General features: G+C 39.3%; 1 protein-coding gene across 1 annotated transcript in view; it reads right to left on the reverse strand.

The window, feature by feature from the left end:
* The window catches only part of LOC117516163 (FYVE, RhoGEF and PH domain-containing protein 4-like), a 148,521-nt gene that overhangs the window by 71,982 nt on the left and 64,409 nt on the right, over positions 1-12,130 (reverse strand). The window contains 1 exon segment of the mRNA XM_034177064.1: positions 388-471. Within this exon segment, the coding sequence (XP_034032955.1) occupies positions 388-471 (84 nt within the window).

Below are 12,130 nucleotides of genomic sequence, written 5' to 3' on the forward strand. Positions count from 1 at the left end.
ATAAAATGAGTTGAGCACAAAATATTCCCTTGACAGGCTGAATCTTGAGGTAGTTTAACTTGTGTTATGTTGTCTATGTGAACTGAACTTGAGCCATACAGGTTTTGTTGCTTCTCCTTCTTTCTGTAAAAAGATATATGGATTTATTTTAATGGTTAGAGATTATCAGTAGGAAAGCATTCACTTCTCACATGGTTTGATTAATGATGCCATCAGTGGTTAGTCAACATCGAATCAACTTTCATAACATAACTGTAGGCTTAAAAAAATCAAATGTGAAATTACACAATCTCAGTTCTATGGCTTTCAAGGTATTTAAAATGGAAAAAGAAAAAGAGAATGAAAAAAGAACGCCAAGCAGTAAGGTGAGCGGATGCAATAGTCTACCTCTGGAATGTTCGATCTTCACCGCCACACAAGCGTCCTCATCAGAATTCTTGGATTGGAAACAGCCAGGTTTGCTTCTCTTCACTGCAACAACAAAAGACAAAATTCGTCAAAAAACAATGTGGGCAGAAAACGTGGACATGAACAGAAAATGAGGACATTTTAATACCGAGGCAGTTTCAGGAGGAAGCCCTGTTATTTATTCAAAAGCAGCACATATAGAGGAAGCAAAAACTTCTTAAAATGCACTGCTGTGTTTACACATAACGACGACAAGTCACGAATACCACGAAGTATACATTCTTGGCCGCTGATCACGAATGTGATGATTTGGGGCAGAGGCGTCAGGTGTCCTCAGGAACTGCTGCAACCTGTTACCACACATTACAATTATGAGGTCTTGCCCCAAGTGAAGGAGTTCAAGTACCTCTGGGTTTTGTTCAGAAGTAAGGGGACAATGGAGCTTGAGATTGGCCCGGAGAATCGGTGCACCAGGGGTGGTGTTGCATTTGCTCTACTGTACTGCTGTGATGAAAAGGGAGCCTTGGGAGTATGGCTGGTGTCTCCCTTGGAGATAAGGTGAGAAGTCATCCATGACTTCCCTCTGCTTGGTCTAAAAAGTAACCGTTACTGACTGCCACAATTTTTTTCCTGATTTCTTATAGTGTTTCTTAAAGCCAGAAAGTTGCCATTTGAAATGACTTTAGTTTTGTGTCATGTCTGTGATCTGCTTTTTTTCTACAAAATTAAACAACTGAATGAACATCCTCCGAGGCCGGTGATTCCATAATTTTTGCCAGGGGTTGTATAAGTTCTCATAATCCAATTATATTGAATCAGTCTAAGGTGGGTATTTACTGTTAGAAGTTGAGCCTTCGAGCACACCTCTCTCCAATCCTCCTCTGAGAGGTCTATTTTCAAGTCAGTTGCCCATTGAATTTTCCTGTGTTCAGCAGAGTCTTTATGATTTGTCACCAGTATATTATAGAGTAAGGATATCTGACCCTTGCCAGAACGATTGTTCACTGCTATGTTTTCTAACAGGGACAAAGGGGGCTGTGTATAAGAGTGCATCTGTGCATAAACAAAACTTCGTTGCTGTAGGTATTTAAATAGGTGTGTCCAAGGAATATCATATTCATTTCTGATTTCTTCAAATGAAGCTAATTTACCTTCTTTGTATAGATCCATAACTTTGCAAATGCCCTTTGTTGCCCACATTTTAAAACCTTGGTCTTTTCTGCCAGGAGTGAAGTTATTATCCCCCATATTGGTGAGAAGCCTGAAAACATAGTGGATTCACCAAGAAGTGATTGCACATTGTGCCAGACGTTAATTGTGTTCCTCACAAAGGGTTATCAGTAAGCCGATTCAATTTTTTGACAGAGGCAGAGTACAAATAAGTGTCAAGTCGCAGGCCTTTGGTGCAAGTACTTTCAAGTTGTACCCAAGGTAGGTAAGGTTTAGGCGAGAACCAGTGTATTGCAGCTTTGATTTGAGCAGCCCAGAAATACCATTGTAAATTGGGTAATTGTAACCCTCTTCTCTCATATGGCAGGTAAAGAAGTGACATTCTCAACCTGGGCCTTCTGTTATTCTAAATAAACTTTTTAAATAGTTGCTTCATTTTAGAGAAGAACTGTGATGGTGGGGGTAAAGGGACCGATTGAAATAGATATAAAAACTTTGGTAGTATATTCATTTTGATTACATTTATACGCCCCAATAAAGAGACTGGCAATGATGACCAACTATTCATGGATTCAGTTACTGTGGAGATCACAGAATCATAGTTACAGGTTACTAAAGCTTTAAATGGTTGGGATGATACCGAGATATTTAAATCCATTTATTGCATTATTGAAAGGGTGTTTTATCACTGAATTTATCTGCTCCTGTTTGTTCAAAAACATGATGGAGGATTTTGTTTCATTTACTTTAAAGCCTGAAAATTTTCCAAATGCGTCGATTAAATTAGTCAGATTAAGAATTGATTGATTTAGGTCTGTTAGAAGTAAGAGGGTACCTGACGGGTACCTCTTGTGAGTTTGAAAGGGGATGATATAAGTAGGTGGTGGAGACCTCTACCGTTGGGTCGGTATAAAGCGTCTTGATCCATTTTCGGAAGTAATTACCAAACCCAAAACGGGATAACACATCAAATAAGTAGCTCCACTCCACTCTATCAAATGCTTTTTCAGCACCTAAGGACAGAATGGCGGTGTCAGGGGTTCCCTCCCTCGCATGTATCAAGTTCAGCACCCTTCTGACATTGTGAAAGGCTTGACGGTTCTTCACAAAACCATTCTGATCTGGGTTGATGACAGTTGGGAGCATCAGTTCCAGTCTTCTGGCCATTACTTTAGCAATAATCTTGGCGTCTGTATTAAGCAGTGAAATGGGTCTATATGAAGCGCAATTGGTACGGGACTTATTGGGTTTCAAAATAAGTGTTATCAGCGCATTTCTCAGGGAATCTGGGAGACGACCCTGTTGGAAGGACTAACAGCTAAAACAGGTTCAACGAGTTTATCTTTAAATATCTTGTAAATGTCAATAGGGAGACCATCGGGGCCTGCAGCTCTACCTCCCCTCATATTATTAATAGCATCAGCAATTTCTGGAGCATCTAGTTTCTTATCCATATGCCCTTTAAAGTCATCTGGTATGGAAGGGATATAAAGATCGTTCAGGAATTCAGATTGTGTATCCAAATTTTCTAAGGATTCAGCTGTATATAACACTTTATAATAAATGGAAAAGGTATCATTAATTTCCTGAGGATCCGTTGTTTTTGTTCCACTCTGAGTTTGAATTGCAGTAATTGCCCCTGTCTGTATCTAATTTCTTTATTCTCCAGGCCAACAATCTCCCTGGTTTTTCACCTTGATCATAGTAACTCTGTTTGAGCCTAATTAAACTGTTTTCTGCTTTCAATGTAGATAAGTAGCCTTAATTCTTGTTTTATTTTTGTGGAGTCATCCAAAAAGGTCTCTCTCTCCAATTGTCTAATTTTGTGGTCAAGCTCATTCATTTTCAATTTATGTTTGTTTTTGAACGGTATAAGAAATAATCATACCTCGGATGTATGCTTTAAAGGTCTCCTATCTGACAATAGCAGAAGTCTCATCCGTATTTGTAATAAAGAACAAATCAATTTGTGTCTCTAAGAATTGCAGGAAATTTGAATCGGAAAGCCACCTGGGATGAAATCTCCATCTAAGAGTGCCTTTAACAACCCCTTGGGCCCTATATAGAAGTGAAATAGGAGAGTGGTCTGACAGTAGTATGCTGTTATAGTTACATTTAATCACGGAGGAGAACATAGAGTTGGAAATTAGAAAATAATCTATACGTGAGTATGACTTAAATCTAGAAGAGTAGCAAGAAAATTTTAGCTTATCTGAGTTTAACCTCCTCCAGGGGTCACACAAGTTCAAATCCTTTATGTACTGTAACAGCTTCTTCCTACTTTGTGTATGGGAGGAGTCCACCCCAGTTGACCGGTCCAATTTAGGGTCCAAAGTGCAACTGAAGTCACCTGCTATAAGAACCTTCCCTGGAAGAGAAGAAACTAATAGAAGTAAATTTTCAAAGAATTTTGGACTGCCATTGTTCGGGGCATATATGTTAATCATGTTTATCTTCTCTTCTATCAGTGTACCTTGGACAATCAAATACCTACCAACAATATCACAAATGACATTGTCCACTTTAAACGGTACAGATTTATGAATCAGTATCATCACCCCACGAGTGTGTCATAAATAGGAGGCTGAAATTACTTGTCCTGACCATCTCCTTTTTATCTTTATCACTTCATCTGACAGTAAATGGGTTTCTTGGAGATATACAACTGATTAATTAATTTGTTTGACCCTACTAAGTACCTGCTTCATTTTAGCCAGTTCCACCATGCCTCTAACATTCGAGGATGTAAACTTCAAATTTGCATTAAAAGACATATACCATAAAATCAAGTATAAATATTTTCAACCATGTCCCATGTGAACAGGAAGGAGTGAATTAAACTGTGATGTCATTCTTAAAAAAGGATTGCATGTCGTTATTCCACACTTCAACATAAAATTTATATTGCTAATCCCTAAAATATTCCCAGCTCTGTCTCCCCAAATGAGACGGCGTATCCTCCCCCGTAACATTAAGAGCTAACCAGACACTCGACTGATCCACGAACAATGAGGAGCAGTTATGAACTGACGAATCACACAATTAACAAACCTCCGCCCACAATCGGCTTAGTACAATAAGCAAGAAAATTAAACTATATTTACACACATATCTGGTGTGTGGGATTAAAACCACATTAGCCTGGGAGAGCATCATCATGCACAGGACACAGACAGTACCTTTCTTGATAGATGAAAAAGAGTTAAAGTTCCACGCCGACTGCTGCCTTTGAAAAGTTCAGACCCTGACCGTGGTCATCCCTGTGTAATCGCGCTAATCGTGGCCAGCCTGCTCCGTTTCCAGTTCTTTGATGAACGACTGCACACCTGCAGGATCTTTTCCCTTCGTGGAAAAGCCTGAGCTTGGCGGGGAAAATTATGGCGTAGTCCACTTTCAGGTCCCGTAGTCGTTTCACGTCATCAAAATGCTTTCTTTTCTTGTGCAGCTCGGTGGAGATGTCCTGAAAGAACATGACCTGGTGGCCTTCATACATGATCTTGCCCTTCTTTCTTGCCGCTTGCATGACTTGGATTTTGTCACCAAAGTTTAAAAACTTAATTATCTTGACTCGCAGAGCGGAGGATTGTGGAGCACCTGGCAGTCTGTGCGCCCTTTCGATAACCAGCGGAGCAGGGAAGGTCTCAGGTTCCAGGACTTTGGGAAGCCACTTTTCCAAAAAAGCAGCTGCATTTCCCTTTTCAACTTTTTCTGGGAGATTCACCAGCCTCAGATTTGAACGACAGCTCCTGTTTTCTAGGTCATCCACTTTAGAGGTAAGCTCAGACACCTGTTTCTCCAGCATCGCAATTTTAGTTTTCTCACCAGCCATATTATCCTCTATGTCACCAATACGATCCTCTGCTTGTTCCAGTCTGCATGAAAACTCTTTAAAGTCTGACTTGATTCCGTTGATTGCTGTCAGAACTCCATCAAATTTGGAGCCAAAATCGTTTTTCAGAGCTGCAACTGCTTCTAAAATCCCCTCCGCTTCAGGAGTCTGCATGATAGCGGTTAGCTTGTTAGCATCTTCCCCTGCTTCTTCAAGACGGTCGGTCTTATTCTGAGCCTTTTTCTGGTGGCCCATGGTAGTTTTTGGTGTTTTGGCCGACATGTCTTAGATTACAGATACACTTTAATTTAATAAAGAAGTGCCTTAGCTTCTAACTCAGGATACTTTAGCTTAGCCGACTGCTACGGAGAGCTCGAAAAATGCGACCGCTCAGCTCCGTGCCATAGCCACTTCCCCCAGGTACAGATTTATTGATTTTTATTTATGTCAAGAAATCAAGGATCCAGTGACCAATTTCATATTTATTTACTTTAAGACTCAATAAAATGTTGCTGACATAGAAAACCTAGAGAGCCTGCTTTTAGTACACAGAAAGTTTAGAGGAGGTATTGATAAGTGAAATCAATATTGATGAAATCTTATCAATACCCATCCCTAGTCAGAGGTGGTTAATTTGGCCTGGGAAAGAGAAATCAGGAGTAAACTGCTGGAGCTTTCCCCCACGACCTGATCCCAGATCAGTGGATGAAGATGTATGTGTGCAGCTCTGGTGGGACAGAAACACTAATTAGTCTGTGAGAGATATGTAGGGCAGCGTCTGTGGGGAGACCTAACACACTTTCAACAGGGCTATTTAATATGCACATAAAAGATGAAAGAGAAAATAGCAACTGTAGTAAAACCAACAATCAGCCCCCACAAGTATTACCAGCTCCCTCCCCCACAAATCTCTCTGTCTCACTGTCTCTCACACACACACACACACACACACACACACACACACACACACACACACACACACACACACACACACACACACACACACACACACACACACACACACACACACACACACACACAATCTGTGGGTTAAATATTCATTTCAAAACTGGAAAACGATCAATCAACTGAAGTTGCTGACATGACAACGTGAAGTGGGACATTCCTGCTCACAACACGACAGCAATTCAACAGTACAAACTGCGGTTACATTATTTTTTATTTATTTCATTAAGGACAGTGTGTGTGCGGAACACTGACTCTATATAAAAACCATAAAACTCCTTAAACAATGCTGTGGTTAATGGCAGTCTGAGTTATTCTTACCTGCCCAATCTAACATTATTCTGGGCTAGACCATGCTATAATTTGTCCTTGTGGCCTGCAAACACCAGCAGAGGTTGTAGGACTCCTCACCTTGCCATGGGTATATTTGTCGGCAAGGCGATAATCCGGCACACCATAAGAGCTGCTTAGTGCTTTCAGTCAGTAGAGTGGATCCTTAACAGCCTAGAGATTAAAGACAGGCTCAATACCAAAGGATTCTTGGTTAAAATGCCTTTTAGACCAGCACAAATCACTCAGCACCCTTGGGCAAGGTCCTTAATCCACACTTTGCGCACAGTGTGCAGTTGAGCACCATGCATGGCTACAGGCGGCACAAGTGAATGTGAACCATTTTTTTATTTTCATTTTATTTCTACTGAGTATTGTTTCTGGATCTTTCATTAGATCCACAAAATGTATATACAGAATACAATGATAACATTAGATAATCTGGAAGATGAGCTGCAAAAACAAAACAAAAAACCTAAACATAAAATAAATTTAGCAACATGTGTGTTGTCATTGTGTGATGTTTCACTTAAATCCATGAACCAGCTGAGGAGGAGTTACATTTACAATGTCAATATCATGCAATAAGATGCATGAATTAAACACAAAAGTACAGTTCATTTCTTGTTGAAGACATTAAATTTGACCAAAAAAATTTGCCTCGTGCTCTTTTTCATAAAAAGGTGCAACTACTGTCTGACGTTTCAATGAAATCCACCAACTGGTCGAGGAGGAGTTGCACGTATGACATCAAAATCATGCGATGCATCAATTAAAAACAAAATCTGCCCTTGAAGATGTGCATCGTGGAATTATGTTCTGACACCTTCAAGGGAACATAATTGGACTTTAGAGCTCATATTTTAATAGAACTTGTCAGTTGTATGCACACAGGTTGACCAGTGAGTTTGCTAAATCCAATGCTAACAGTTAAAATTAGGAGAAACAGCTCGCTACCTGCAGATTTAAAATACAGTATCATACTATTTGTATTTCTTAATGACTGATATAAATAAACCTCAACACATGTTCACTGATGTGTAATTGTGCACGATCCATCCCCAGGTTGTAAAAGTGATCAGGTATGTTTTTATTAGTTATACTAATCCATCCATTATTTTGCTGTGACATTTTTATTAAATATACATTGGGTTGCAAAAAACATTTCTGAGATTCAAGATCATAATTTATCATTTTAATTTGGAGAAGCCTGTTTTAGTGTAATAAAATTCAAATGAGCAAAAAGCTCATGCATGCCACTTGAGAGCTTGATGATGTCATAAAGCCAGAGTTGAAAAAAGCATAAAGACAAACAAAGCTTTCTGCTTTGACCCTTTGCCTGCTTTGTGACATTTATGCACATATACACATCATTTCCTACTACTGATACCAGACAAACCATTTTCTCTCAGAGTGCCAACAACGTTTCGAAGGCTTCTAACCTTAAAGAGTAATCTGAAGAACTTACACAGCAGGTCCTGAAACTGTGTGATGACACAATGTTTGAAGGAGGAGCTCTGAGGAGTCAGAACAGCAGTCATCAGGAATACTTGAGACCACCCCAGAACATGGTCCAGGACCATCATTTGGAGAATGTTAATATTTTGGAACAAGAGATCAAGCACCTCAGAGCTGAGCTATCTGACCATCACCATCTAATTAAGAAACAGAAACAACATATTAAAACCCTGATGGCAACAATAAAAGACTTTGAGACCTGTGAGACGCTCTGGAACAAAAAAGTCGACAAGCTCACAGCAGAGTATGTCCAAAAACAATATCTTAATAAAAAACACAAAAAGTTGGAAATGCTGAAGGAGGAGGTAGAAGAATTGGACAATATCAGGGAACAAAATGCATCTTTGCAGGAGAAAGACAAACAGATTCAAAGGCTGAAGGAAGAGACAGAGGAATTTGAGAGGGACAGATCTGCTCTCATGAACGAAAATCAGGAACAACGTGCTTCTCTGATAGAGAAGGACAAAGAGATCGAAACACTGAAGAAGTCTGTGCAGCATCAACAGTGTGAAATGGACAAACTTGAAGGTCAACTCTTTGACAAAAAAGAACTAATCGGCAAACAAAAAAAGCAACTGGCTTATCAAGAAGAACACATTGGGGAGCTAAACGACAGCAGGGAGGCTCTAAAACAGGAGATCCAGAATCTTCGTCATGAGCTTGAGAGAAGAGAGGAGGAGGAGATCCTAGGGAGACTCCCAAATATTCACAATGAACTTAAAACTTTAAATGAATCTTCAGAGCCCATTGAGATTCCAGAGGAATTAGAACCAACCACAGACTCTGTGGTTGCTAAGCAACCATCGAAAAGTTGGTGGTATCACTGTCTTCATGGCCTGCAAACACCAGCCAAGGCCGGAGGAGTCTTTGCCATGGGCTTAATTGTTGGTGTTGTGATAGCCAAGCATGCCATAAGAGCTGCTTTCACTCAGAGCAGAACGTTGATGGCCTAGATGTTAAATCTGTGGACTTCAGACCAGAGGCTTCTTGGTTCAAATCCGTGTCAGACCAGCAGAAATCATGAAAGGGTGTTGAGAAAGGTCCTTAACCCCCAAGTTGCTCCCAGTGTTCAGTTTGTGCCATGCAGGGTGAATGTGAGCCATTTTTTAATTATTATTTTATTTTTTCCCTAATAGGTTTCTGATATTTTTTGAGTATTGTTTCTGGATCTTTCATTATAACTCTGTGCTTGATTTGATTTTCATTTCTTTTGAACATTGAGTATTTCGTTATAAAATGTGTGAAAAACATAAAATAAATATTTAGCAACATGTGTGTTGTCATTGTGTGATGTTTCATTTAAATCCATGAACCAGCTGAGGAGGAGTTACATTTACAATGTCAATATCATGCAATAAGATGCATGAATTAAACACAAAAGTACAGTTCATTTCTTGTTGAAGACATTAAATTTGACCAAAAAAATTTGCCTCGTGCTCTTTTTTATAAAAAGGTGCAACTACTGTCTGAAGTTTCAATGAAATCCACCAACTGGTCGAGGAGGAGTTGCACTTATGACATCAAAATCATGTGATGCATCAATTAAAAACAAAATCTGCCCTTGAAGATGTGCATCGTGGAATTATGTTCTGACACCTTCAAGGGAACATAATTGGACTTTAGAGCTCATATTTTAATAGAACTTGTCAGTTGTATGCACACAGGTTGACCAGTGAGTTTGCTAAATCCAATGCTAACAGTTAAAATTAGAGGAGAAACAGCTCGCTACCTGCAGATTTAAAATACAGTATCATACTATTTGTATTTCTTAATGACTGATATAAATAAACCTCAACACATGTTCACTGATGTGTAATTGTGCACGATCCATCCCCAGGTTGTAAAAGTGATCAGGTATGTTTTTATTAGTTATACTAATCCATCCATTATTTTGCTGTGATATTTTTATTAAATATACATTGGGTTGCAAAAAACATTTTCTGAGATTCAAGATCATAATTTATCATTTTAATTTGGAGAAGCCTGTTTTAGTGTAATAAAATTCAAATGAGCAAAAAGCTCATGCATGCCACTTGAGAGCTTGATGATGTCATAAAGCCAGAGTTGAAAAAAGCATAAAGACAAACAAAGCTTTCTGCTTTGACCCTTTGCCTGCTTTGTGACATTTATGCACATATACACATCATTTCCTACTACTGATACCAGACAAACCATTTTCTCTCAGAGTGCCAACAACGTTTCGAAGGCTTCTAACCTTAAAGAGTAATCTGAAGAATTTACACAGCAGGTCCTGAAACTGTGTGATGACACAATGTTTGAAGGAGGAGCTCTGAGGAGTCAGAACAGCAGTCATCAGGAATACTTGAGACCACCCCAGAACATGGTCCAGGACCATCATTTGGAGAATGTTAATATTTTGGAACAAGAGATCAAGCACCTCAGAGCTGAGCTATCTGACCATCACCATCTAATTAAGAAACAGAAACAACATATTAAAACCCTGATGGCAACAATAAAAGACTTTGAGACCTGTGAGACGCTCTGGAACAAAAAAGTCGACAAGCTCACAGCAGAGTATGTCCAAAAACAATATCTTAATAAAAAACACAAAAAGTTGGAAATGCTGAAGGAGGAGGTAGAAGAATTGGACAATATCAGGGAACAAAATGCATCTTTGCAGGAGAAAGACAAACAGATTCAAAGGCTGAAGGAAGAGACAGAGGAATTTGAGAGGGACAGATCTGCTCTCATGAACGAAAATCAGGAACAACGTGCTTCTCTGATAGAGAAGGACAAAGAGATCGAAACACTGAAGAAGTCTGTGCAGCATCAACAGTGTGAAATGGACAAACTTGAAGGTCAACTCTTTGACAAAAAAGAACTAATCGGCAAACAAAAAAAGCAACTGGCTTATCAAGAAGAACACATTGGGGAGCTAAACGACAGCAGGGAGGCTCTAAAACAGGAGATCCAGAATCTTCGTCATGAGCTTGAGAGAAGAGAGGAGGAGGAGATCCTAGGGAGACTCCCAAATATTCACAATGAACTTAAAACTTTAAATGAATCTTCAGAGCCCATTGAGATTCCAGAGGAATTAGAACCAACCACAGACTCTGTGGTTGCTAAGCAACCATCGAAAAGTTGGTGGTATCACTGTCTTCATGGCCTGCAAACACCAGCCAAGGCCGGAGGAGTCTTTGCCATGGGCTTAATTGTTGGTGTTGTGATAGCCAAGCATGCCATAAGAGCTGCTTTCACTCAGAGCAGAACGTTGATGGCCTAGATGTTAAATCTGTGGACTTCAGACCAGAGGCTTCTTGGTTCAAATCCGTGTCAGACCAGCAGAAATCATGAAAGGGTGTTGAGAAAGGTCCTTAACCCCCAAGTTGCTCCCAGTGTTCAGTTTGTGCCATGCAGGGTGAATGTGAGCCATTTTTTAATTATTATTTTATTTTTTCCCTAATGGGTTTCTGATATTTTTTGAGTATTGTTTCTGGATCTTTCATTATAACTGTGCTTGATTTGATTTTCATTTCTTTTGAACATTGAGTATTTCGTTATAAAATGTGTGAAAAACATAAAATAAATATTTAGCAACATGTGTGTTGTCATTGTGTGATGTTTCATTTAAATCCATGAACCAGCTGAGGAGGAGTTACATTTACAATGTCAATATCATGCAATAAGATGCATGAATTAAACACAAAAGTACAGTTCATTTCTTGTTGAAGACATTAAATTTGACCAAAAAAATTTGCCTTGTGCTCTTTTTTATAAAAAGGTGCAACTACTGTCTGAAGTTTCAATGAAATCCACCAACTGGTCGAGGAGGAGTTGCACTTATGACATCAAAATCATGTGATGCATCAATTAAAAACAAAATCTGCCCTTGAAGATGTGCATCGTGGAATTATGTTCTGACACCTTCAAGGGAACATAATTGGACTT

The sequence above is a fragment of the Thalassophryne amazonica genome, chromosome 8, assembly GCF_902500255.1.
Source record: "Thalassophryne amazonica chromosome 8, fThaAma1.1, whole genome shotgun sequence".
In the NCBI taxonomy this organism is placed as follows: Eukaryota; Metazoa; Chordata; class Actinopteri; order Batrachoidiformes; family Batrachoididae; genus Thalassophryne; species Thalassophryne amazonica.